This window comes from Phalacrocorax aristotelis, chromosome 7 (genome assembly GCF_949628215.1).
Source record: "Phalacrocorax aristotelis chromosome 7, bGulAri2.1, whole genome shotgun sequence".
NCBI lineage: Eukaryota > Metazoa > Chordata > Aves > Suliformes > Phalacrocoracidae > Phalacrocorax > Phalacrocorax aristotelis.
Genome location: NC_134282.1, coordinates 27,287,147 through 27,314,951, shown reverse-complemented (window position 1 = coordinate 27,314,951; position 27,805 = coordinate 27,287,147). Strand labels below are relative to the sequence as shown.

The window sequence follows — 27,805 nt, the reverse complement described above, 5'->3', positions numbered from 1 at the left end:
CAGTCCCCGGTGACTCAGGGCAGGCCCCCCCGGCCCCGCGCATACTTTTCCTATAAAGGGAAAGAAATACGGAACAGCGAAGCGGCGGAGCGGGCCCGCCTCCCCCGGGCACGGCTCCCACCCCGCCACCGAGGCTACTGCCCGGCCCCCACCTGGTAGTAACGCTTGGGCAGCTAATACTAGCCGGGAGGGAGAGGGGAAACGGTGGCGGTACGGCTTTATCACGAAGCCGTTACCTGGTGTACAGTTATATCTGACACACCTCATCGATAGAACATTTTTTCCTGTGAACAAAGAAGGTGTGCTTCCTGCCTGCCGCGGCAGACATTTACACTCATTGCGCACCTCCGAGGCGAGGGACAGACGGCTCCGCAGCGCCTTTTACCCTCGGGGCAGCTGAAGACACGCCTGGAAGACGTTAAGTTAACCTGGAAGCGGTTAAGCGGCATCCTTTGCTGCAAAACAAGAGGAGTAGCGCCCCCTAATGAGGACACTTCCACGTGTGACGTTTTCAGTAACATCGAATCCTTTCTTGCCGATGATGGATCGAACTTTGTCCTGAGCACTAAAACGAATTTTATATTCTCTAACTATCAATGTATAATGTATCAATACTGAAGTGATACACCAAACGGGACAGGGAGCTTCCGACTAAAAGCGATTTCAAACTTTATTTGCATCTTGTAAGGCAGCCTAGCATGATGTGACTCACCATTGCTATGGATATTGTTGCAAGGTCAGGACTGATAATGGAAGCTCTGTGCTCTTTTTGTTTCCTGGTGTCCCAACATCTCATTTTTCAGCCCTGCAGTAAACATTTAGAATCATACAGGTTAAATTAGCGTTTGATATTTTTATTACTTATTTAAACCAGGGTGAAGAACTGAGTTAGATGTTCTTACTTTGGTTTAACAGTTGAGGAAAGGGTAATAAGTAATCTGACTAACAAACAGCCAACGATTTAACAGATTTGCCTGAGGGCACAATAATAAACAGACAAGCTCTTAGTCATCCCCTGCATCTCTAGTCTCTCCCGTTGTAATGGTTTCTGGGTGCCAACATGTAACATCTCTACTCTTGCAGCTCTCCTTTAGAGAGCAGAGATTACTTAGACTGCATGTGAGGAGGTTGCAGGTGCTGCTAAGGGTGTCTGAGGGACCGTGGCACAGGGCAGCAGTCGGCCTTGAGCCATCTCTCAGCCACTGGGCCATCACCCTGGGTGAACCATCCTCTTTGCCTGCGACGTCCCATGGGGCTACCTGTGAGCTGTATCGATCTCAAACATCATCTTTCTCTTACCAGTCTCCGTTTTGAATGTGGCATTACCTTCTTTCCTGCTGCTGAAACCGTAAGCTGCCAAACCCTTTCAGTTGCTTCGTGAGGAGCAGCTGAAGCGGGCTCCCCCTCCAGCAGCGACATGACCCCCCCGATCGCCCCTGGTACTTCCTGCCTGACAGGCTTCCCCGCTATTTTTGTCAAACAAATCTGCCTTGCCTTTAAGGCTACGAGTTCCAAGTCCCAAAGCTGACACTACCCGCCGCATGCCACAGGGTAAGGGCGGTCAGCTCGCCCTACCTCCCCTCCTCAGCCCCGCGCGCACGCGTGTCCCCCCCACCGCGAGGGCGGGCCGCCCGGAGATGGCCGGTAACCCGGATGCAGCTACTCGACAAGATGGCGGCGAGGCTGGCGGGCGGCTTCTTGTAGCGCCCGGGAGGGGTCCTCGCTCCGCCATGGCGGATCTGGGCCGGCAGTTGCAGGAGTACCTCGCGCAGTCAAAGGCGGCTGCCACCGGCAGCTCCGCTGCGGCCCCCGCGCCGCCGCGCGCCGGCTGCTCGCAGGAGGAGGCGGGGAGCGACGGCTTGAGGGCCTGGTTGGGCCCGCTGAACCCCTTCCAACCGGGCCTCGGTGCCCCCCCCGCCGCGGCGGCGCCCGGGTCGGTGTTGAGCTCAGAGTCGAGCTGGCCGTGGGCGACCGAGGCGGACCCGTGCCTGCCGGGTCTGTCGCGCTGGCAGCGGCTGGCGGGGAGCGGGCTGTGCCTGCTGCTGGCCGCCCTCTGCTTCGGGCTGGCCGCGCTGTACGCCCCGCTGCTGCTGCTCCGCGCCCGCAAGTTCGCGCTGCTCTGGTCCCTCGGCTCCCTCTGCGCCCTGGGCGCCGCCGCCCTGCTGCGCGGGCCCTCCCGCCTGCTGCGGGAACCCAACCGCGGCTTCCTCCTCTATCTCGGCGCCCTCGGCGGCACCCTCTACGCGGCGCTGGGGCTGCGCAGCACCCTCCTGACGGCGCTGGGCGCTGCCCTCCAGCTGGGCGCTGCCGCCGCCGCGTTTCTGGTCGCGCTACCCGGGGGCGCCGCCGGCCTGCGGCGCCTGGGCAGCCTCCTCAGCGCTGTGCTGCGCCGCCGCGGCAAAGCCCTGCCGGTGTGAGCCCGGTGCCGCCGCCACGGGGGGAGGACCGGCCGCAGGCCGGCGGGACTCGGACGAAAGGACTGAGAGACTCAAGCTGGCGCCAGCCGAGGCGCGAAATCACCTCTCCGAGGACGGGGATGAGGATGGCGCCGCCTCAGACAGCTTCTCTTGACCTCCTTCGAGTCCCTTGCTGGGTTTTCCTCGCCGATTCTTGAGCAAGACAAGGAGCGGCTGGCACCCGGGAACGGCAGCTGTGACTCTAAACTCGTTTTGCTGTGTTCAGGTGTAGTGCTGTGGGTGCCAGCTTGCTGAGCCGTCCCCGAGCACGGGATTTTGCCTTATTGCAGAGTCAGCTCGGTAGCCATGGTATGGAGTCTCTCCTGCTCTGGGTGGGAGCTGGCAGCACCCCCCTTTCCTACCTCCAGTATAGGACCATGTGGCTGCTGCAGCCTACTTCAAAACGTGAGTGAGATTACAGAGCCGATGAAATGTAATTATTGACTTGCCCATTATGTGAAAAGCAAGTATCTTACAGCTGAGGTGCGTAGGGCTGACCAATGCTGAAACACAGAGACAATTTAGCAAAATCTGATCAAGTGTGGGGTGAATGTTCAGAAATATTTAACTGCTATTAACCCATTTTTGTGCCGACCCCTACACTCTGAACACATACTTCAGTGGCTGTATAGAGCAGCCATGAGGCACCTCAGACCAGCAGTGAATATGAATACTATGTGCTGCTGAACTGCATTTCTTTCTAAAAAAATAATCTTTAAAATACCATCCAGTAAGTGAAACAAACTTCCCTGGGTCTGTGGGTCACAAAAACTACCCATAATTGTAAGGCTAGTTTTTCCTTCCATGACAATGACAGGATAAAAGGTGCTAATCTTAGTTAAGAGCCTTGGCCTTCGCAGGCATTGTTACCTTACAGCAGTGGTAAGGTAGCAAATATATGTATTGTTTACTGTCACAACTTGGGCAGGAGTTGCCTGGTTTTCACAGCATGACCTTCAAAAATAGATTTGCTATTAATTAGAGCCTGTTTCAGCTAGCACAGCTCTGGTTTGATGAAGAAACTAAGCAGCCTTAGGAAGGTGCTGAATTCAGGCTAACAGTCCGTGCTGGGAGCTTGGTAATTCAGCTTGGGCTGTATGCTGCACTACTGCAGATGAATGGGACTACCAGGCCTGACCTGCTCAGAGCCTAAGAGTATCTCACTGAGTACACATGCTTCATACACAAAATAAAGCCAAACACTGCAATATTTATCTACTATTGCTACTTAGGGTTTAGCATATTCACCTAATTCTTCCTCCGAATGAAACTGAAATTGTTAAATGGGGGTGCTTAAATGTACATAAATTGTTTTAATAAAACTATTTGTGTACCAAATGTCAGTATAGACATTCCACTAATGGTCACTTTTTTTTTTTCCTTAAAAATATAGATCAGAGCTATCTGAATAGCATTAAATTAGTTTTCATTTTTACAACTTCTAAGCTATAGTATATACAATTAACTTTACTCCTAACAGCAGGATCAAATTAAACAAACCTTAGACAAGGTGGAGATACAACCGAGCAGGTAGGGCACAGGGATTCCACATGCAGCACTAGTAAAAGGACTTGACCTGAAGAGTACAGAAGTATATTCCCATTAAGTAATTTTATCCATTTTCAGCAATAGTGGATCATGGTATCATGGACTGGGAAGCTGCTGCTTCTCTCTTTCCTGCTATGCTGTCACCTTCTAAGATTTTATACAAAAGCTAGTTAATTATGCAATTTTCTTATGCCTTCTTATGTATATTCTGTAATTGTGGACTGTTTTAACATCTTAATTTAAAAAAGCTGCCCCTTAATGAAGAATATCACTTAACATCAGATACCATAGTGGTTTAAGGAATTAAGCAACCATCAGAGGAAAAACAAACATACTCCCTTTTGTCTAGATAGGGAAAGCTGCATTTCCTGTTTTTAGGTGCACTCTTCTAACTTGTTTTGGTAGGGACTGTGGTTTAATTAAGGACTAAAGCTCATCCTCTAAATCACATAGTCTAACTATTAGACAAAAGTAACTTTCAGCCCTTTAAACATACATTCAGCTTGTTTAAAAACAGGAAAAAAGGGGGGGGGCAAGCTTTCCCCTTTCCTAATGATTGCATCATTTGTATTTATCATTACAACTTCAGGATAGATCCTAACTCCCAGACGTATACCAGTAGTGACCAAAGCCCTTCCTCAGAGGTAAAAAGCAATTTTTTTTTTTTCTTCCCCCCAAAGGATAAACTGTGTCATACCAGGTGCATCTCAGCTGTTTCCTAGTTAATTCCTTTAAGACCATTCTGTCTCCCTGGAGCCCCATGACAAGGATTTTATAGGCTAATGATCAGAGTTAGTTACTATAATTTCCAAGTGCCATTTTATACACTACAAATTAAAAACTAAGGAAAAAAAAAACCCTACTAGTGACTGAACCAAGAGAACAACAGTTAAGCATCTATGCTTTCATCTCTTTGAATAAGATAGGTCATCAGGACTTAAGCCAGTCTTTAGTAAATGTGACTATATGACAAGCCAGATAAAATAGCTGCCCTGTATTGCTCTTGTTGCAGTAGCTTTGTCAGCTATAGAACTACATTGCCATATTATCCTGAATATTATAACATGAAATTCAAGGTGGGGGGAGGGAAGCATGGTAGCGATACTTTTCATTATACATTATATCCCACACTTTTAACATAAAATCTCCCTGAGAGCTGGCTTTAGAATATGCACTTACATGATAAAATTTTCATTGAGGCTTTAGGTATTAAAGGAGCCTTTTGAACCTGGTGACTGGAGATGATTAGTATGAATGATTTATGGGGAAGACAGAAACTTATAGTTGTAAGCCACTTTGTTGTGGGAAATGGGAATAACCCCTCCTCCCCTAGTAAAACTAGGAAACAATATCCTAAAGAAGAAAATCCTTTAAAAATATTAAGATGAAAGTGATCAGCTATTGAGGTTTGCACTTCAGCATTTGAATGCACCAGACTCTACTGAACACCCATATCTTTAAGCAATGCATCCTACAACCATTGTAAACCATATGTATCCATATTAATCAAGCTGCTAAACTTTGTTCTTCCTCAATTTCTATGAACAGATGCTGTTTTGAACAAAAATATTTGACTTGGCCAGGTGAAGGGTAGACTGACAGTATTTGTCAGATGTCTATTTTGCTACCAGTCCAGGTTGTAACTCATGCTATAGCTATGACAACTTCTTTCTAAATCATGTTCCACATTTTTCTCTTTCAGGATGGTAGACTAGCAAGCAGCGGTGATTTCCCGTGTTTTGGAATTTTAACGTCAGCACCACTTGTAATCTGTAGACAGCTGTGGCTAAAGGTGAAAATGAAAGTCCTCTAACACATGATAAACCAGAAAACTAGGAATGAGCTATTAGTATTTTAAAGGGTTGAGATTTCAGGAGGTAGTTCTGTTGCTCTATGTGATACACAAGTTTGCCTAAAGACAACCCTCTTTATAGTTAGAGGTGAGTAAAGAATCACACACTGTGTTGATTTTTTGTTAATTTTTGAGCAAATTACATTCTGTATTCATACAAAAACAACATAACTCTTCTGACAAACTGTACATATAGAAACAACTTTCTGTCTGGAGGTGAACTGAAATCTGTGGAGGTGCTCCATGTCTTACACCACTTAAAAAAAATTCCAGCTCTTCACAAAACAAAGTAGGTAAAAGAAGGTGAGGAAAAGGGCTGGAGAGGACAAAACAGAAAGCTAGCTACAATATTGCAGCTAGTCACAGTTGATTGATCTAGGAAAAGATCCTTGTTAGGAGCTAATGCATTTATCGCAGTTATGAGTCCAGGTTTGTGGTGTTGCAGGGTTACTTTGAGTCCAGAGTAGCAATCTATTTAAATGTTGTCCAGCAAGAACTGGGTGTGACCCAGTCAAAGCCTCTTCTATCGGCCTCTTCCACCACCCCTAGATGATCCTCTTCTTGACTGACCAGAGTTCATGTTATTTCCTCTTCCCCAATTACTTCCACTCCTTCCTCCTCGAGAAGGGTTATTGCCTCCTGCAGGGCCTCCACCAAAAGCTTCATCCCTGTGGAATCCATCGTGATGGTCTCCATCTAAAGAACTAGACCTTCCAGATTTTGGCGCTCTCTGTGAAGGTCCTGAATTTCCTCTTCCTAAAAATGAAGCATAATCAGTTACTGTTGTTGAAGTCTAAGCCATGCTTCTTCTCAGACACACCATATATTTAGCTAGTTCTTCTGTGGTATTATCATTCACAGACCAAATGTAATTGAGACCTGTTATTTTTATGCCTCCTCCCTCTATATGTTTTTTTTTTTTAACATAGATTAAGTGTCTCCACTACAGCCCAGAAGATGGACAGCAATCAAGCAATTCCCTGGGAATTAAAGGAGATTATCTCTGATACTTCATTCAAGTGATTGTCGACTGTAAGTTAGAACAGTGATAGTCACAGTATCCTCAAAACTGCCAGGCATACCTGATTCTTATGCTTTAACACCATCTGTCTTTCTCTGTATATTTTTATTGCGAAATACTTTTTTTTTTTCCCCCCTAAAGAGGGACATTGCACTGATGGGTCGGTCAGTTGAGGTTGGTTGTGAAGACATTGAGTGACATTATTGTTTTGTTTTTTGCTAGAAATAATGGGAAAATGCTCTGTTTTACTACTACCCAGGAGCATAAACTACATGAGCTCTTACTGCCAGGAACTGGAGTTTATACTTCTCACAGATCTTTTTTAGTATTGATATTTAAATTAACATAAACCCCCCCGAAGTCATTAGCTCAAAATAACAAGCAGTATTTTGGAAAAAATTAATGGTAACAGTACTTTATGGACAGGTGCTATAACTAAATTAGGGTATTTTTGCTCCACTTTAGCAATTTTTTTGTTAACTCTGCTTGTTTCTGTGTAAAATAGAGAACAAATTGTTTCACAGAGTTCATAATTCATGAAGTTCTAATCTTCAAATGACTTTACCAATACAACTGAAGGTGCCACAGACATATGAAAAAGTATTGTTCGTGTTTTGTTTATCAGGCTTTCTGCCATTTTTTTCTAAACTTTCTTTGTTACATTAATGAGTTGTCTAGGCACAAGAAGTGTGGTACTTAACCATTGTTTTGACTTCAATAAAGAATCTGATAGCGTTATCACAAATTATTGTTGAAGCTGGAGAAGGAATCCTTACAGAATTGATAAGATGCTGGCTAAATGAGAAACATAGTATACAGTTTTGAAAGGAAAAATATTGATACAGAGGGAGTTTACCAGCAGGGTTTTATTAAAAACATCTGTGAATGAATGATATAACCTGCTGTTAATACAATACTGGAAAAACAGTCCATGCAGAGGAGGACAGAGAGGCATACAGTTAAAACTATGTGAACTTCAGGACAACAGTAAGAGAAGTGGAATGAAATTCAGTGGCTTCAAAGACAAAACTGTGCATTAGAAGTCTAACAACAAAAATTTCAGCATTTGGAAGCAACTGAGAAGGATCTCTGTCACTGATCATTACCTAACAGTGGGTAGTCAATAGAAGGGCATTAAAAAAACAGAACAGATGGCATTAAAAAAAAAAAAAAAGAGACGATGTTAAAAAAAAAGATGACATTAAAAAAAAAGACGGCATTAAAAAAAAAAAAGACAACGGCAACCCTGAGAGTCGTAAGAAGAAAAAGGATCAAGAACTGGTGCAAGGCTAATAGGATGACTGTGGAAATGGCATACACAGTAATAGGCTCTGAACCAGATGCTAACTCCAAAATAATGTATTTTGTGGGTTACAGTAGTTAGTTGCATGGCAGCACCATGTGACTGACTGTTTAGTAGTTAAAGAGGGGAAATCTGACATCAGGAGCTATTAGGAAAGAATGGAGAAAACAGAACAAACCCAAGTGAACTGTAGAAATCCATGGTTAAACCACATCTTTAATACTGTATGCAATTCATAGTTACCCTGTTTAATTTACAAAAGGATAAATTAAAATTGAAAATAGTAAGGATAGTAAAAGATACAGAACAACTTTCCAGAGAGAATAACTAAAGAGATCAGAGCTCTAACCTGGAGAAGAGCTAGTTCATGTTGGAAATGGAAGAGTTTGATGCAGTCAGAGATGGCATTCAGAAATAACAGGAACCAACTTTCAAGTGTTCCAATTAAAACAAGACATCATCGAATGAAATAAGTGAACAATAGGCTTGAGATGAGAAAAACATTTTCCTTCCTTTTTTTTTTTTAAGTGTAGTCTACAGCAATTAAGTTTTAGAGCTCTGTCCGCAGATGATGTGGATGTCAAAAGTTTATATGATTATTAAAGCAATTAGAGAAGCACACAAAAAGTCACTGTCAAAAGCCATTAAATATAAAAATAATTCAGTAAGTCACTGATCTTCATAGGTTTAAAGAGCATTTCAGGGACACGTCACTACGGACTGAGTGTGTTCTTAACAGTCTTCCCTCAATACGTGTTACTGGCTACTGTTGAAGACAAACTACTGAGCTTTATGGACTTCTAGTCTGATCATGGATGGCCTTGCTTACGCTCTTAAAAGTACAGAACTCATAAGGAAAGACTTAAAAAAAGTGAGGGTTCATTGAATCCAACAGAATGAAGGCTGAGACACGAAAGGTATTTGAGTTAAAGGACGCTAGCACAAGCATGAGTATTAACAAATAAGTATTCTGAAAATTACGAGTGAAAAAAGCTCTTGGTGAGTTTTCCAACTGGAGTAACAGGGAGCAAAAAACTAACTGCTTCTGAACAGGGTAATAAAGAAGAGGATTATATGATGCTGGAGAGAAGATGTGGATTTGATGTCCCAGAAAATCCCTCTGTTCTTATGTTCCTATAAGATTGGTCTTAAGCTTCACAGCTGGCAAGATGAAATATTCACCAGTTCAGCTTTATCCCCTCTAACAGATAAGGAATTCTGGATAAGCCTACGGTTGAAAAATGTACCTGTTTTACATGAGGTTTTCAATACAGGGGGGTTTTTACCTTTGCCCCTCTCCTCTGGGGGTCCACCTGGAGCATCCATTTCTCTGTGGTCAGAGGTCCCTGGTCCATCATGCCAGGGACGTTTACGTGGTGGCAATGAGGCCATGTCCATGCCCTGGAGCGAAGAAGAACGTTCTCTGTTAGCTGGAGAATGCCCATCGTGAGGAGGGTGATCTGGACGGGAACCTGAGCATTAAGAGAAAAAACAGATATTAAGTAATGTTCATCTGATCACTATTCCTCATTTCTGGAGGTAGTCACATAAATTTACGTACTTTCCACACTATTTGGCATGCAATTTTAAGTTAAAATTACATAAAGCTTCCTCCCCCCATCCTAACAGGCAAGCAAGCAAACATTAGATGAATAAGTTGTAAGAAAGCTAAAGGTAAACCAGGTTTAAAAGATGATGGGAAAGAAAGAAGTGACAGATCTAAAGTGTTCTTTTCAGTATAAAATATTTTCATGTATTTTAAGAGACAATCACATCTTTTATTCATGAGTCATTTGTGCTCGTTTTCTCCCTGACGTTCTAAAACTCAGTTTTGCCCCACAGTTGCCATTAGTAACACAAATGCAAATACTAATAAGCTGTCAGACCCTGCAGCTGAAAACATTATTTTTACAAACAATAGATAAGATGCCATCCAAGAGAAAGATTACTATTGACATTAATATACATCTCAAAAAAACCCACCCACAAAATATGCTTCAGTCATTCCCCAGGTAACAACAATAGGCAATTCTGGGCTGTACAAGAATTCAACCTAAGACTTTGAGACAACAATAATTTTTTGTTCAGCGAGACAGTTGCATTTAGAGCCAGTTAAATTCTGTATAGTTAATTTTTTCCTAAATTTATAAGTCTGAAGAACTATATCTTGCTTTTCACATGGTAAAAGACTGGTAACAAGCACACGAGGTACAGGAAAGAGAGGTGATTTAAAAAAAAAAATGTTTTGTAAGTGGTTATATTGTAGAAATCTATTATCTAAAACAAACGTCACCAAATTTTTTACCTGGTTCTCTGTTTCCATCCCAGGATTCTGGTTTCCGCCCTCCTTCAAAGCGTGGAAATTCATCTGGAGTAGGAAGTAAACCCTTCCGGCCTCCTGAGCAGTAAGAGATCCAGGGGACAGGAGTGAGAAGCGACATTGTATACTGTAATTTGCCCAAGAAATATCTTTGCTTCCTTATCCTTGCGTTTCAGTGTGGAAGAATGTTCCCCTCACCTCTAAGAGCACCACGACCTCGCCCCCGAACACCATGGTCCCTTCCTCTTGAGTTTTCATCTGGAGAGTCAAAAGTGTCATCTGGCCCAAAATCTTCAGGGCCAGGAAAGCCATCTCTCCCCCTGGGACCCCGGCCCTCATGTCTCGAGGGTCCTCCTCTTCTGAAGCTACAAGAAAGAACATGGGACAAGCGTGGTTTTTAGGCAGAATTTAGATTGATGAATTTGAGTCAGCTTCAGTTTAATAATCAACTAATTCCTGAACTGTTTTACTTAACACTAGAGCACATACAGCTACTAGAATAGGATTTGTAGGTGGAAGACAGTTCATCTGCCTTCAAGCACTTCGTTTATTCATTTTTATAGTTTTCCCTCATATTTCCTTCTGTTGATTGTGTCGGTTTTTCATACAAGAAAAATATTGTCAAATATATTGTGTTCATTTAATGAAAAGGGGGGAAAAACCCAGTCAGTGAGTGATGACATATAAGGTAAGGTAAGGAAAAGTATAAGTGAATTGCCCTTAACTGTGGTGGTCTTACTTTCCCCTTCCTTTTCCCCTTCCATTTTAGTGATAAAAACAAACTGAAAAAATACAATCTATGAGAGTCATGGCTATAACAAAACATTCCAGTATCTCATTCCTATTGATTTGGGATTCTTTTGCTAGAACATTCTCTTTTTTTGCTCCATTCTTCTAAGTTTACAATTTTAGCAAATGAATCTAGACTGCACTTGGCTCTGTAGGGATGGTGATTGCTGAACAGTGTGCACAGTGGCATTCTACAACCTGAAGAGCAGTTTATCCAGCTGCAATAATGAAGAATTTTGTTTTGCAAAATGTAGTTATGACACTAAAGTTGATAATTTCCTTCTAGTAAGCACCATGGCACCTTCAGTAATTTGGTATGATTGCCTTCTGCATCAAATCTTAAATGAGTATAGCTCCTCCAGTATCGCACTGGGGTTTTAACAGATCTTCAGAGAGAATTGTTCGTAATGAACTGGGAGTGCCGTTTCAGGTAAGCCTATAGATGGCTGCATGAATACTAGCAGTTTTGGTTTTTTACATTACCAGTGTAAACACTTAGAGTGCTTGTAAAAGTGCGTATATATTCTGCATATTAGTGCAACTCCAAAAGTGCGCACTAGCAGCAGTTGTTACGATTGTCTCAGTTTACAGCCCAGTTTCTGTGCAAGCACAGGTGAGATGTTTAGGTGGTGCAGGCACACTGGTTCAGGAGTCCTCAACGGTGCGACCCCACACACTGCTCCTGCCCACCCCTCAGTGACAGAACAGATATTGTGCAGCACTCTTTGCCCATTCACACTGATGCCCCCCGCCTCCCCTCACTTCCCAATTCCACACTGGCCAAACTATAACCACCGTAATACTCAGATTGTGTTGGCTTTGTGCAATATCCCCTTCCCCAGCTCATTAACGACACAGTGCATCCTATTACAAGCAAAACTTTAGATACTTTTATTTAGAATTTTAACAACATTAACCTTTTAATTACAAATTTAAATATTTTAACAGTAGTCATAACACAATACAATATTTTTAAACTTTTACATTTTTTTTTTTAATTAAAAACAATAGGTCTGTCTCCACCTCCCAGAAAACAAACACAATACAGAGAGGAGGCTGCTGTGCCTGTATAGGTACAACAGTGGATGGAGGGAGTGCTGTGTATGGACAATGAACCATTTTACATTAACCTGGATGATTTTGAAAAACAAACTGAACAGTTTCAGGTACAAATGGTTCAAATAACCACATAGCAATATTGTTCAGCCTTGAAACAGCACGGTCCTCTAGATGTTCTTTAGAGGGCCTCCCATTTTAATACTGACATGGTGTGATTCTGCGTAGCTTGTAAATTACCAAGACTTGCAACACAAGGTCCTATGGCTAGCAGGAATAGGGCCTTTCCTTTTGTTTCCAGGCAACATTATGGACACAGTTTAGTTCTGAAATCTGTCATACCTATGCCTGACATAACCACAACTCCTAATATTATGTTACGTATATCCTTTTTCACTTTTTCGTATCAGTCACATGTAAAACCCTGCCTTGCATAGGGCTCAGTTCCTGTTTGACTGCTCTCAGATCTTCTTCCTTGAGGCCTAGGACCTTAATGCACATAACTACACACTGTGCAGATTAGCAGGCAGGAAGAGTCAGATCTCTGCGGTAGAAGCATCATGTTGATGTGCACAAGGTAGAGTAAGAACAGGACAGGGATGAAAAGGACGGGAAATTAGAGAGAAACCCACATACACGCACTTCCCTGTCATGCTTGATCAAACCAGTTAAAATCTAAATTCCAAACCAAGTCAGCTAAATGAGTGGTTGGGATTCTTAAGTTCACCTCAGCATCTGCAGTAAATGGCACCTAATTCACCTTCATTCACAGGAATTCATTAAGCTTGCCAGCACAATAAGCCTTTTATACCCCTGTGCTGATTCCTTTTAAACCAAACTCTGTACAAACACTTGTACTCTGACAAACAGACTCTTCTTAGTTCCTAAGTCAGATTTACAGGTCACAGGGTTTTTGGACTCTTCCTGAAACCTTTTTAAAAGTCAGGATCATCATCAAATATTTTCCAGTCCCCAAGCATTTCCAATATAAGCTTTGAAAATCTCTACTGAGCTTCTAAAAGTGTTGTCTGCTGTGTCTTTTAGAATTCTATAATGCACGCCATTCAGCTTGGATTCCCTCTATTTTTACTTTTTTTAAATGGCTTTAATTGTTACCTTCTTTTAGTTACTGTTCATTTCTTTTCATACTCTTCACACAAAAGGAAGGTACATCTTTACAGAGCTAGGTAGGAAACAGCTAAAAGAAGAGCTGTATAGATGCAAAGTAAAAGGAATGTAAGAAAATTATTAAAAAGGCAACTAAAACACAGAAAATTCACATTATGTGGAGACCACAATATATTTGTACAAGTACATGTTCTTATACATATAGAGTTGGTGGTCAGTGAGAGGCTTAGACCTTGGAGGCCAAATTTAACTCAGTTAAACTAGCATGAATCTGGAGCAATTCTGATGACAGTTAATCTTGCTGACTTAGTATTTATAGTGGTAACTAGAAGCAAATTCATCCCTTTGTGATTTAGTTGGAAATTGTGAGCAATGGCATGGACATTGCTGTAAGTTAGATTATTTTTGAGTTCTTTGCTTGGCATTAAGAAATAAGTCAGAAAGAGAAATAAAATTTCTACAAGCAAAAACATGAGAAAATAGTCTCAACAGTCCAACAGATGCTGTAGCTCTGCCCCTTATATTTGATAGTAGGGATCACTGTTCCCGCTCCTTACAGGTATATTACATTTCATTCTACAGTCATGCTGTAGTTTGTGACTGGAGACAAAGTCTCAAAATCCACTTCTAGTGTTCAAAAGTTTGTCACTTTAACCTTCAAGTTTCCTCTCAATTTTCATCAAAACGGTCTCAAATCTTCATCCTGTGTCACTGGATCTTCTCTACAAATTTCCTCCCTTCTCTTTACTTACTGTTTAAAGACACGGAAGCTGCTGTGTACAATGACCATTTTTCAAGTTTTCTTCTATTACTGAATGATTTTTATGGACTCTATACTCAAGGTATATTAAAGTTTTCATTTCCTTATTGGTTTCCAGTTTATAAATCTGAAACAGATAGACTCCTTAATGAAAAGGAAGCCAGGAAGAAAGAGTTCCCTCCATTTACCCTTTAACCCAGAGAAGATTAGTAAATTTATTCTTACCTCTCATCTCGTCTTCCTCGGAACCGTGCATCCTCAGGATCCCGTGGATATCTATCATCTGAAGGTCTCCGTCCTTCCCAAGCACCAGGAGGCCCACGGTTTGAACCCCCTCCTTCAAATTCCCTGTGATCAGGAGGAAAGGGAGGCCCAGGTCCACCTCGTCTCCATTTTTCGTCTTGCAATGGTGGCCCTCCTCTCCCCTCAAATTCCCGTAATCGATGGCCAAATCTCTTATCTGGATGGAAGTCGTCACGGAAGTCATCTGGTCGATCAAAGTCATCATGGAAATCTGGGTGAGGTCCTCGTCTATCTGGCATGCCCCTGCTGTCTCTACCATCACCCCACTCCTGGCCACCTCGAAACAACCCTCTCTCAGGCCCATGATCAGGACCACCACTGTTCTGGTCGTGCCTTCTATCTGAGAGAGGGCCCATGTGATGGTTTGGTGGGCCACGGGAGTCACCTTGAGGGAAAAAATCATAGCAGATTTCTGTAACGTTTTCTAAAAACTCTCTAGGATGCTTTTAGTTTGTACAGTTCTACAAAGCATACACCATACATTTCACATTAAATATTTTTTGGGGGGAAAAACCTTTTCTCTATATTCCAGCCTAAGCCTGCGGAAGCTTTCCTCTCAGCCGAGGCCCTGTGCTCTGCTGTAGCCTTTTCTGTCTAGAGGCACCACACTAGAACAGCCTCTTTTAAGAGAATTACTCAGAGAAGAACAGACAACATATTTAATTACCTTTATTAAGACCAGGTCCTTGGTTGTGAGGGCCAAGACGACCTTGTCCTCCCTGCTGCCCCAGTCCTGGTATCAGTGGTGGAGGACCTGGGTTCTGTCCATCCTACAAGCACATAATAAGAAAAGCCATGTGACTTGCCATGTGTGAGTATTTTTGCTATTAAGCATTTTGTAAGGGGGCAAAAGAATTTTCTTTACATAAAGACTGCATCTTCACAGGTCTTACAATAGAAACAGTTCATTTTCCAGTTGCTTCAGCCTAATTTTTCAGTCACGTCAGTAATGCTTTTCAGTCACTGTTTGAGAAACATGTAGTTTTACAGGAAATTTAGCATTTCAAAGACTAGTATTTTACCTGTAACAACCAAAGATGATAAAGCTCATATTCTAGCTGCTTGGAGAAGATGAGGGAACTGTGTATATTTGTTTGAAAAATATCAGGTACTGATTTATATGCAGTTAAAGAGCTGCATAGACCAAAGAATTCCTTTGGAAATAAACAAAAAAAAAAAAAGAAGCTATGAAAAAATAAAAATATCAAGAATGTTGGTATAGGGGGTATAAGAGAACCTCTCCTGTAAAACTCTGTAAACTGTTAAAAATGAAACTCAGATTTCCATGTTAACATGCTGGCAAAGTTTGTTTTTCTTAATTCTAATTCTAGGATCAAAAGAAAGTATTAATACTTGGCTAAGCACCAAGAGACAAGTTGTTAATGGGTTATTAAGCAAGGACAGGTCTGAAGGCAGAAGCTGTAGTCACCTGCTTTTCTCAAGCAGAAACAGTAGAGTGAGCAGAGGTTTGTGTAAATTATATGATCCCAAAGAAAAAATAAAGTCTTTTTTGTTATTTTCTCTCTTTTTTTGTGAATTTTAATGTTCTTTAATTTCAGCTACCACCACAGACCCATGAAAGATTTCTACAGGTGCCACTTTTACACTGGACCCACTATGATAACATTAGCTGGGAAACAATGTGGTTGAACTGTCCAATTCTGCCTTTAAACAGCAAAGGCTAGACAAAAAGTCATCATTTAGGGTTTGTACTTGACGGGAACTAAAAGGGGGCACATACATAATTTACACTGTAGCAGTGAGATCCAGCAATAAAAATATTACTGAACAAGACAGAGTAGAAACTTGCAAGACTGATATACAAAACCTTTTTATGTTGACATCACACACAAAAAAAAAAACCCAACCCAAAACCCATATGAGAAAACCCTAAATACAATATTTTTTTTCTAGACATGTCTAACAGATACGGTTTAGACTTGGCCTTCACATTGGCTTGTAAAAAACCCTCCAGACTGCAGGTAGCTTGTAAATACTTAAAAACCTATACTCCATCGCTGTCATTGTACTCATAATTACACTCAATTTCTCTATGAATCAAATAATTTTCATGCTCTACAAGTATTTGAGAAACACTACCTTTTTTTCCTAGTTGCAGAGAAGCAATAAGTTCATTTGTGTGCTTTCCCCATTGTATCCTGAAATACTGGTTTTAAATTAAACATATTCAACTGCAATATAGGTGATAAATACAAAAAAGCACACAAGTATATGCTATTAACATTACATTTGCATCAAGGAATTTTGTAAGGACTTTGAGGGGGAAAAAAGCGCCAAAATAAAAGGCCTGGTCCAATGCCTATTAATCTGTCATGTCTTCCCCACCCCCCCAAATACTTTCCTAGTGACTAAATGTTGACTTGAATCCAGAACGAATAAATTCCCTGATCTAGCTACCGTGGTGCTTCTGCCATTCTTGACCAAAACCTGACTGGAGTTCCATGACTCCTCCTATTTAGCATATGCTTACTTCCAATAAACTTTATTGAACTTCTTAAATTTATGCCACTAGTGTTTAACCAAAGCAGCAGTTTTTAGCACTCACTAAATGGGTTTTCGTAGGATTTGGCAAAAACCTCTATTCCAAACAAATCATGCTTTGTCAAGATAGGAAGACAGAGCTGTAACACTGAATTTTCACATGCCTTTCATTTCAAAATACACTTCGGGCCCCAAACTGGGCTTGAAACTGAAAAACAAGTATGTACAGCTCAGAAGGAGATATCATACTAAAAGCTAAAAATGGCCTTGCACACCCTGCACCTCAAGGCGGATACATCTGGAGCACCTCGCACCCCCTCCACTGTTGGCTCAACGATTCCCCAACACGGGCTGAGGTTCTGCACAAGTCAGATAAGCTGGTGCAGCAGGGTGCACCTGCTCCATGTTACTGGCGTATCTGCCCTATATATGCAAATGACACAACCATTTTATGATAGACTTCTGTATTAATTAAAACTATAAACTGGAGGGGGAAAGAATTCTTTGGATACACCCATAAGAAAATTTTGCATTTCTTCTAAAATACTGCACAAGCTCCTAATGTTTGTCTCTATGTGAACAAGAGGCTTGGCCTGAAGTATTCATACCTCAAATCAGTAAATGAGATGAAATTCAGCACATCTATCTCAAATGAATGTGAGACGATCAAATCTAAATTAGCAATGGCAAAAGTGCTCCAAAGTACCACTGCTAACTTGGGAATATTCTATTTATCCATCTGCATTTTAATATCACCATGCCTATCTCCAGAATAAGATTTTGACAATCATATCTCAGCCAATTTCCGTCTCATAAACATTTCTCTATTCCATTTCACATTTGCAGAAGGTAGCAGACCTCACATTCAAGAGATGTGTATCTCGCCCACACAGTCTGCAGTAAACCTCTACTTTCCAATGTATAGCAGATGCAGGTAATAGTGGTATCTTATATGGAGATTAACCTTTACAAATATAGAATCACAGAATGCCCTGAGTACGAAGAGACCCACAAGGATCATTGAGTCTGACTCCTGTCCTTGCACAAGACAACCCCAAATTCACACCGTGTGTCTGACAGTGTTGTCCAAGTGCTTGTTGAATAGTGTCAGGCTTGGTGCTGTGACTGCCTCCCTGGGGAGCCTGTTCCAGTGCTCTACCACCCTGTGGGTGAAGAATCTTTCCCTAATATCCAACCTAAACCTCCCCTGGCACATCTTCCTGCCATTCCCTCAGGTCCTATCATTGGTCACCAGAGAGAAGAGATCAGCACCTGCCCCCCCTCCCCCCCTTGTGGGGAAGCTGCAGATTGTGATGAGGTCTGCCCTCAGTCTCCTCTTCTTCAGGCTGAACAAACTAAGCGATTTTAGCTGCTCCTTGTACAGTTTCGCCTCTAAACCCTTCACCAACTTCATGGCCCTCCTCTGGACGCTCTCTAGTAGCTTTATATCCTTAATGTACTGTGGCATCCAAAACTGCACACAGCACTCGAGGTGAGGTTGCACCAGCAGAGTAGAGCGGGACAATCACCTCCCTTGACCGGCTGTAATACAGTGCTTGATGCACCTCAGGACATGGTTGGCCCTCTTGGCTGCCAGGGCACATTGTTGGCTCATGTTCAACTTGCTGTTGACCCCAGTTCCCTCTCCATGGGGCTGCTCTCCAGCCTTTTGTTCCCCAATTACAAAATATGTATGTGTTCAGTATTAATGTCACAAGCCCTTGATAAAGCAGAAATATATTAATACACTCCTGCTACTGAAAAGGCAAGATATTTGTACAAGTTTATAGAAGAAAAATGTCAAATTCAGAATAAAAACCAAGCTAAAGCCTATTAAAAAAAATCACAGATTTTTTAAAATAGGAACTACTATTGTATTCATATTACAAAGAAGCAAAGTGGAGCAAAACCCGACATTATAAATTTTAAAATCTGCTCATTTTTAAAAGACATTACCATATTAAAGCTCCACAAGGAAGGAAAAATAATAAAAAATAGCTTTGTCTTTTTTAAATATCTGTTTAAAGATATTAAAATGACTTCTATACAGCAGCATTCATTGAAAATAACCAGCCACTTGTCAAATGCAACTTACTGAATTCTGACCAGAGTGTTAACAGCAGGGTCAGAGAAGGACAGCCCTATACATATCTGTAAACATACACAAACTTTTATACACACACAGGCTTAGTAATTATTCTCAAAGCAGAAAAGTTAGCCTCCCTGGAATAGCAATGAAAAACACTATGCTAATTTAAGTTATATAGTTGTGGAACCAACACTTGTTCTCTTAACTTCGGTGCTTTTGAAACCTTGGCAATAGTGTCACATTAACAGACTGCTGGAGGGAATTGCTGCTGGTTTGTAAGGAAAAAATATTCATATAAATCCCACAATTTGTAGGCTACTCTGCCTCAATCTGAAATGGAATCACTGAGCTAAAGCTCATTTCAATATGTCACCGTTCATTGTGATTGGTATTGGACTACACATTAAGGACTATATGCATACCTAAAGCTTTAACTAGAAACTACTGAGTGCAAGTCTAAAAGAGTTATATCTGTTTAAAACAAACCCACACATCTTTAAAAATTGAGTAAGCAGATTCTTTTCCGAAACATCCCCTTCAAAATTCACCTTAAAGCTGAAGACAATCAAGAGAAATTTTAAGTACAGAATCAGTGCCATACACATCGAAACTTGTAAGAGCTAATAATGCGGAGCCCTCTGTATTTATCTGTGGTAGATCAGAAGATGGAATAAACCCATTATGAAAGATGCTGAAGAGAGCAGAGCAGGTTGCATGTGGTACTGAACGAGACTTAAATCAAAACCTCACTTGATTCCTGCAGAACTAATTAATGTGTCTGTTAGTGACACTCTCCAGTATTCCAGGTCAGCTAAGTGCAAGCTGAGCTGATGAACCCTCCTGGAGCTGAGGCAGCACGGCACAGGGACATCTAATCGGCAGCGCAGTGATCAGCACATATCCAGGCCATGCTCAGCAGTTCCAGCTCAGTGCTTACCATGCCAGAACTGGGCTGGTCCTGCACAAACGTGTTTGATACACGGGAAGGGAGCACAGGTTTCTCAGCAAATGGTGTAGTAATGCTTTTATGGTATACAACAGCAACCTCTTACCTTGCACTCAGAAAGTACAAAGATGGCTAAACAATTTCTATACCAAGCAGGAAGCAGAATAGCTCTGTTCCTGTGCGCTTAGTTTGAACTGATAAGTTCAACCAGACCTAAGCTGTGTTAGCATCTATGGTAAATTCATCCCATAGTTCGGATTAACTACTCTGGGACAACTAAGAGTTGGCAGTATCTTGCTTTAACTTAAAAATATGAGTTTTCTAATGTTCAGTTTGCTTAATTGAACTTTTATTAGCGCTTACCTACTCCCCAGGAAATTCCTCATATAAGACAGTTCAATGTCTTTAAATTAAAAAAACCTGGAGTTTCTCTTAAGGTTACATATTTTCATAGCAGACTGATTTCTGTACCAGTATTTCCAATAATCCCTCTTCTACAGCTACCTCTGCTGTTTCCAAACTATATAACTCTTTTAATTATCATTTAAGTTTTCCTGAGGCCTCAGTCCTGCAAGTATACCAAACTTCCAGCCTCTCAGCTCTTGCTTTGCATTTCTACTGCATGATGTTATCGTTCCTACGTTCTTAACACTCTTCTTTTTATACAGACCAACACATACCTGATTAAATGGGGGGCGAGGCCCATCACCCAACAGAGGTGTTTTCTGCTGCTGGAAAGGCAGAGGGCCCTGGGAAGGGTGCGGCCCCCTTGAAGGGTTCGGTTGTCCCTGAGGTCCTTGCATGTTTCCTTGAGGCCCTACTAAAGAGCCTTGTGGAGGTCCCTGCTGGCCTTGTGGCCCACGCAATTCTTGTGGCGGTCCTAACATTGTACCTTGAGGCGGGGGTCCCTGGAGGCCCCTCATCTCCTGGGGACCATGTCCTAGCAAACCACTTTGCATATGAGGACCCCTCATTTCTTGCGGATGACCCATCATCATCCCTTGTGGAGTAGGTCCCTGGTTATCTCTGGGTCCTGGTGGACCCTGCATCCCTCTTGGATTAAGTCCCATCAAAGGCCCTTGAGATATAGGGCCCTGCATCCCTTGAGATCCTGGAGCTCCTTGCATGCCATGAGGAAGAGGTCCTTGCATTCCTCGGGGACCGGGTGGCCCTTGCATTCCTTGACCACCAGGGGGACCTTGAGGACCCAAGTGACCTTGAGGGCCAGGTGGACCCTGTGGTCCTAAATGAGTCTGAGACCCAGGTAGACCCTGTGGTCCTAAGTGGCCTTGTGGGCCAGCATTACCCTGTGGACCTGGGGGTCCCATTGGCCCATGAGGGCCAGGATGTCTCTGCATTCCTTGATGTCCATGTAAATCCTGAGGCCGTGGCATTCCTTGTGGAGGTCCTTGGGGGCCTGGAGGTCCTTGTGGTCCCATGAACCCTTGTGGGCCTGCACCTCCTTGGTGTAATGGAGGACCTTGAGGTCCCATTTGTCCTTGGGGTCCTGGAGGTCTGAACTGTCCTTGTGGACCAGGAGGCCCCATCTGAGGCATATTCATTGGCATTTGCTGAGGTTGAAGGGGCTGCTGAAATCCTTGAGGCATCTGTGACATTGGGCCTTGCCCTGGAAAAGGCTGGGGTCCGTGAAGAGAGCCTCCTGGAGGTGGTGGCTGCACTTGCTCAGCTTGCTTTTGTGCAAGTCTCTCAATCTTCAATTGCTGTCCAAAAAAAAGAGACCCAGAAAATCAACTAAGCACAGAAGTATACCTAACAACTAAAAATCAGAAGCAATCACTTTATTTCTCAGGAGTTTAAAAAGATTTAGTGCTCTTAACAGAAATACTACTAAAGAGATCCATAGATCAGTATAAGTTAATGAAATGTGGGGCCCTTACTGAAAGTTTCATAGCATCATGCGTTAAGTCCAATATCCTGTTCAATTAGATGTTTTTTTGAAAAAAAGGTGAAAACAGTGCAGCAAAAGCAAGCTGCATGTTTTAGTGTTGAGGTCCAAATATATCACATAGAGCACTAAAACAAATTTGCTAATAGCTGTCTTTAAATACACACCTCCAAGAGTTGTGGGTTTGTGTACTGAAGTGCTGCCATTTCCTGTTCAATCTCTGCCTGTGTCTTCTTTTTCTCCTCCAGCTTAATATCTTCCTTTCTGTCATTCAGTGGCTCAGGTGGGGGAGGCAAAGGAACTTTATTCTGCATCCATGCCTATAAAGAATTGTAAATGCAAGATGAATTCTGCAGAACATGTATGCAATATACGTGTACGTTTAGTATGGATATTCAGAAGCTAAAACCAATTCTGAATAAAATTTATGTATCTTATAATATACTATTTTCCAGGTACAGCTAGAATATATAAGCTATTTAACCAAATATTTTATGCCTAAATAGTAATTAAACTAACTACTCTGGTAAATTATTTTGCACCAGGTGTTGATATAAAAGAGCTGATACTGGAAACCCAGAACATTTCAACAGCCACACACTTCTTGAAGTTGGAAAAATAACAAGTTGTTCTCCTCCTCACCGTGTATCAGGTACTTACCTGCTGAAACTGCGCTGGTATGGGTTTTGCATAGGGCACTTTTTTCTGTGGCACCTTCTTTTGGTCCTTTTGCATTACTTCCTCCATTCCCCAATCCAGTCCTGGGATTGTCATTTCAATATCATTGGACTCATCTTTCCCTGTAGCACCAGGGAGACAAAGTGTCAGAGCAATGCAAGTTTACAGAGAAATTCTGTTGCTCTCTTTACAGCTCATTTAGCAAAAGAGACCAAGAAGTTTTCAACTCTTCTTTACATGGGAAATATGCACAATACTGAACTTCAGAAAAAAGTGTCTGTGCTACAAAAATATATAAAAGGAATGAAAGAGAAGTCACACAGTATCTGGATGGCTCAGGAAAATTTTTCCCCATAGCTACTGCTTACCCATCTGCTCTTGCTCCATGGCTATTTTCAATTGTTCGGGTATTCCCATCCCTGGAATAACTGCTAGGCTGTTGGGTTCCAGATCATCTAGAGAGAAACAGTAAATATTTATACTTGAAACATTTTTCTTCACATTATCATTTTTATCCCTTTGGATTCTTACATGCTTTTATCATTGGTATCATTACATATTTCACAACTGGTGTGTCACTTTTTTAGTTCCATATATGAATTACAGAATATTAAAAGAACTGCAAATTCAGATTCATAAGTACACCCCAAAATGTCAGAAACTATGTCCTTCAGGAAAGTTACATTTAGGACAGAAGCTCAGAGAAGAAAATAACCTGTGCCCATTCCCATTTCTTTATAACAAATCTATATATTTTAAAAATTAAATTGGATTACAGTGCTGCATTTTAATTAATATTCCCAAACACAAAAGAGCAAATAATCAAAAATGTGAAGGAAGAGATGCAACCCCAGAGATGAAAAGGTTGCTGAGGCATGCCATAGAGCTGGGCAACCCTTAGCAGCCTAAAATTACCAAGATGAATCCTTAAAAGGGGGCTAAAGCTTTAAGATTTTAGTGAAGTTCAATAATTTGAAAGATTTTCCTGCTGTAGTTTAGGACTGTGGGAAGTCTTGAAGTCAGATGACGTTTTCAGGAAGAAAAGTAAACTGGAGATATTGCCAGAGGGAGAGTCAAACCTCCTTCCTGTGATTCAGAGACCAGGTCTTACCTCCTGGAGCTGCAGAAACAAAATAAAATTAATTGTTGAATGGTGATTGCTGACAATGTGGAGAGTAAAGTCATCTTTGTAAAAAAATACCTTTGTCTAGGCAGCCATCAATGCTATAATACTGTTTCATTGTCTTACCCAGAAGCTGCACTCTAGTGTCAGCTAACAACCTAGGCTTGCTCCTGACCCCAACTCTCTCTCTCTTCCACATTGAGAGAAATTGCCTTACCATATTCCACACCATCCTCTGACATCCCAGGTAGCAGATTCAAGTTGTAACGATCTCGCATTTTATCTCCAGGTCGATTTCTAGTCCAAAACTTGCTGCCAAAAGGAAGTTATATGACCTCAACAAGGGGCAAAGAGTATTAACCACTTGGTTAACCTAATTAGTTCTTGAAATTTTAGTGTACTATTTTGATTATATAAGGATTCAACTCTTACTAAATCAAATTCAGCACCAAATCTGAACATTAGGTGTGAGGTCCAAACCAAAAATAAAAAAACAACTATTATCATATTGAATTACATAGTTACAATTCAGAAGATACTTCAAAGTGTAAGGGGTGTAAGTACAAGGCATCAATATCAGATCCTGGACAGATATCTTTCTCACCCATTCCAAAACCTTCTTGCTCAATTCAAAGATATTCTTCATATACAAATAAATTTGGCAATATACACATCTACACACAAGTATTTATTGCATTTATAAAATGTTCCGTGTTTTCAGCATGTTCAACCTAAAGGTACAAACTACATGCCTGCAAGCATGTTTGCAGAGACATACATGACCAGCACATGATCTGCAGGAAAAAATGCTGTGGAGATAAGAATATTTCTTCAGCAAGAAACTAAAACAATTCTTTTTTTAAAAGTTTCTTCAGGAGATTTCAAAGCTCACACAAACCCAAAATCCTAGTAATTTTGAAGGCTTCCTTAGATGACGGACAAGAAGCTAGACTTTGCCTTTTAATGTAAAATGTCAGTGCCTTCCCATTTAGATAAGTTTGTCTCTCCGCTTTGCCAATGGGTTGTGTATCAGAATCACCCCGATCTATTCTTTTTTCACAGATGCCATACACCTTTCTAGTTTTTAAATGTACATACATTCCCTTAGATCTTTTCTTTATACTTGAGAATACCTGGTGTGATCATTTGAGCCCGAACAGAGAATGTGTCCAAGAGGATGCCACGCCAGACTCCAGATCATTCCCTCATGGGCCATTTCCATTCCACCAACCTCCTTCTCAACACTGATGCATTAAGAAAAAAAAACCAAAACAAACCAACAAACAAACAAAAAAATCACACAGATTAGTACCTGCTACAGCTACAAGACAAAATTGTTGCTATTCACTTGTTCCTCTCTCTCTATCCCATGTTTTGCTAAACTTAACCTTTTGTTATTTTTCTATTGAGTGAATTGATCATTTCCAGTTGTTCTTAACAGGGAATTCAGTAATGTATGGATTTTAACTGTACATTTAGAAACAAAACAATGACAACATCTCAGAACAAGCTCTAAGAAGCCAGGGGTTTCAACCTTTCGTCACCCTCTCAAAAAAAAGACTATTTTCTGTGCAAGCAATTGTATCCTTTAAAATACATCTGCACAGGAAAACTTTTTCATAAATGAAGCGTATTCACAAACTTCCTCAGTTACAGAGAAAAACCATACTATAAATATGCATGTTAAATACAGATTCAAAGGTAAAAAATATATTTTATGTTTAGCATAATAGCTTGCACATCTGACCAACGTCATTCCAACGTGCTGATGAAAATGCCACATACCCAACATGCCAGAACAACAAAGAGCCATCAGATCCTCCACTGGCAAACAGCCCTTCATGAACAGGATGCCAGGCTACAGCTGAAATACAACATAAGCTACAATCAGAAAGGATTTCTAATGAAAGGGAATCAGGATCTTAAAAACTTTAATTTTTAATCCAAATTTATTAATAAAAATCCACATAATGTAACAAATTCTGACCTGTGGCCTCCTTCTTATGACCCCTGAAGACCTGAAGTTCTTCTTTCAGGTTACGAATGTCAAAGAGCTTACAGAGGTGGTCACGAGAAGCTGTTAGCAGCCAGTTGCCATTCAGATTCAGTTTCACCTCCATCACTGTGTTTTTATGAGCATGTCTGCAAGCAGAGACAGACAGACTGTTTGTCCAGATACTGATTTCTCAGACAGAAACACATTATAATTTACCAGCTCCAAATATTCAGGTCAATAACAAAGTAGTTCAGGCTACTAAGCCAGAATACTGTGGTCTTCTGTGCAAAGGCCCTATGCCTTAATCCTGTCCTTTCATACTTCAGAGCAACTGGTAATGCTCATTGAGACACTATTCAGTTACTGTGCACACTTCTACTGCAACATAAGAAATTTTTCATCGGCCAGATGAAACGTCTCATTTGAGTTGTTCTGTTTTCCAAATGAGAGCTATATGACTAGGAGGTCTATGGAGAAGGACAAAATAAACTGAAATAAGGAATATTGAAGTCAGAATTTTCCACGTATAGACTTGACTTCATCTAACCTCTGGATTTTCTGGCATAGCTAAAGCACTAGCTTTATATGTCAAGTAATTATGTATGGCTGAAAAGATGTGAGGCAAAAAGCTAAGAAGGAAATTAAAAAAAAAAAAATTTTATGAAGCTTATATTGGAGCAAATCAAAGTCTGTGGGCAAGAACTTACAGTGTCGCAAGGCTCTGGCCAGTCTTTGGATCCCAGAACTTGATGGGCTGTTGGCTATCTTTACTTCCTGATACAACTAATCCCTTTGTTGGATGCCAATCAACACATTTCACATCTGCTCCATGTCCTGTTAAGAAGATAAAAATTGTTCATTTGGAGATTTCACAGACACTGAAAAATTAAAGGGTGCACACCTTATAACTGTAATGTAAAACTGAATGAAAAACATCACAGAGCACAGGTCACAAAACATTAAATCAAAGTAAATAAAAACTCTTCTGAGTTATTTAGGTTGCATTCCTTCCCACTAATCACTGGGAGATTCTTCTCAGATTATACCCTCAAGCCAAGCTCACTTCACAAAAGTAAAAATTCTCTAAGAAATTTCCACTCAAACTGGTACTTTTCTTTAGGCTTTAGCCCTATAGTATTACACAATATTTTAAACGTAACACTGATGAAGCATTTGTATGGAGGTGGTAAGGGAAAATAATACTGTGACACTTGACTTTCTGTGAAATATCGTAAAAATGAAAGGCAAATACATAGTTGTTCCGATTCTTATCCATACTATCCTTTTGCTGACCTGTCAGAAAATAAGCAAAGAAATTAAATTATGGATCTGAAAATTAAATTAGCATATGATGAAAAGAAATCTTATGAGATGTAACCTCTTATCAGGTCAGAGGGATGCAGGGTTTTTTTTAATACTCAAGAGTTAGGAGAGAAAAATCCTCGTGATATCATTTCATTTTAAACAGAATGACTAACCTTGACAGAGAATCAGTGCTGCTCAGATGATCTAAAAATCTGTCAAGAAGAAATGCCTGCTCCTGCTACACAATAAAATGAGATTTCTAAGTTGAACTATAGGGATTTAGAGAAGATATAATGAACGATAATTTCGTTTTCCAATCTCCCTCCATGACAGCCCACTTGAAGGAAAAGCCAACAGTAATAGCCTATGCCAGAAAATGAGGCAGCATGCAACAACTAAATAAAAAAGCAAGATGAGAAAGGAAGGGCTGTCTGCAACATAAAGGCACTGAAGTTATAAAATGGTATGGAAGAATGGTGGAACATGTAACTTCAAGCAGCACAAGCTGTCTTAATATAGGCCTCAATTCAACAAGACATTAAAAATTAGTATCAGTTGAAATTTTCCTGAGGCCACAGAAAAATAGAATAAGCAATATACTTCTATCTTAAAATAAAAGCAAAATGTTAACACACAGAGCACTCTCTCCATCAAATGAGTGCAACTTTCCTCCTCTCCAGAGGAAAGGACAGACAGGGAAAGATTCTTGACCCAAGAAGAAATG

At 41.1% G+C, this 27,805-nt stretch overlaps 2 protein-coding genes across 7 annotated transcripts in view; one reads left to right on the top strand and one right to left on the bottom strand.

The window, feature by feature from the left end:
- The first annotated feature begins 535 nt into the window (after window positions 1-535).
- Window positions 536-6,822, top strand: SFT2D3 (SFT2 domain containing 3). 4 transcript variants are annotated; one of them, XR_012661563.1, is made up of 3 exons: window positions 536-2,861; window positions 4,594-4,648; window positions 5,707-5,789. XR_012661563.1 is itself a non-coding variant. In XM_075099401.1 (1 exon), exon 1 carries the CDS (start codon window positions 1,542-1,544, stop codon window positions 2,415-2,417), a length of 876 nt encoding a protein of 291 aa, XP_074955502.1. In that variant the 5' UTR covers window positions 536-1,541; the 3' UTR covers window positions 2,418-3,804. The 4 variants fall into 4 exon arrangements, 1 of the variants encoding a protein (XP_074955502.1); XR_012661564.1 differs by lacking the exons at window positions 4,594-4,648; window positions 5,707-5,789 and adding an exon at window positions 6,806-6,822; XR_012661562.1 differs by lacking the exon at window positions 4,594-4,648 and having other exon boundaries at window positions 5,707-5,796.
- Window positions 5,964-27,805, bottom strand: part of WDR33 (WD repeat domain 33) — a 71,984-nt gene continuing 50,142 nt past the window's right edge. Inside the window, exons 8-22 of one of the 3 annotated variants that reach the window (XM_075099387.1) lie at window positions 26,484-26,610; window positions 25,768-25,922; window positions 25,566-25,644; window positions 24,914-25,024; window positions 23,998-24,092; window positions 23,026-23,112; window positions 22,640-22,779; window positions 22,147-22,299; window positions 20,754-21,794; window positions 15,204-15,306; window positions 14,459-14,720; window positions 10,699-10,865; window positions 10,486-10,578; window positions 9,467-9,652; window positions 5,964-6,612 (exon numbers count right to left, since the gene is read on the bottom strand). In XM_075099387.1, the coding sequence (XP_074955488.1) occupies window positions 6,380-6,612; window positions 9,467-9,652; window positions 10,486-10,578; window positions 10,699-10,865; window positions 14,459-14,720; window positions 15,204-15,306; window positions 20,754-21,794; window positions 22,147-22,299; window positions 22,640-22,779; window positions 23,026-23,112; window positions 23,998-24,092; window positions 24,914-25,024; window positions 25,566-25,644; window positions 25,768-25,922; window positions 26,484-26,610 (3,032 nt within the window). In that variant the 3' untranslated portion in view covers window positions 5,964-6,379. Of the gene's footprint in view, window positions 6,613-9,466; window positions 9,653-10,485; window positions 10,579-10,698; window positions 10,866-14,458; window positions 14,922-15,203; window positions 15,307-20,753; window positions 21,795-22,146; window positions 22,300-22,639; window positions 22,780-23,025; window positions 23,778-23,997; window positions 24,093-24,913; window positions 25,025-25,565; window positions 25,645-25,767; window positions 25,923-26,483; window positions 26,611-27,805 lie in introns of those variants that run through there. The other 2 variants (XM_075099386.1, XM_075099388.1) reach the window with 2 other exon arrangements.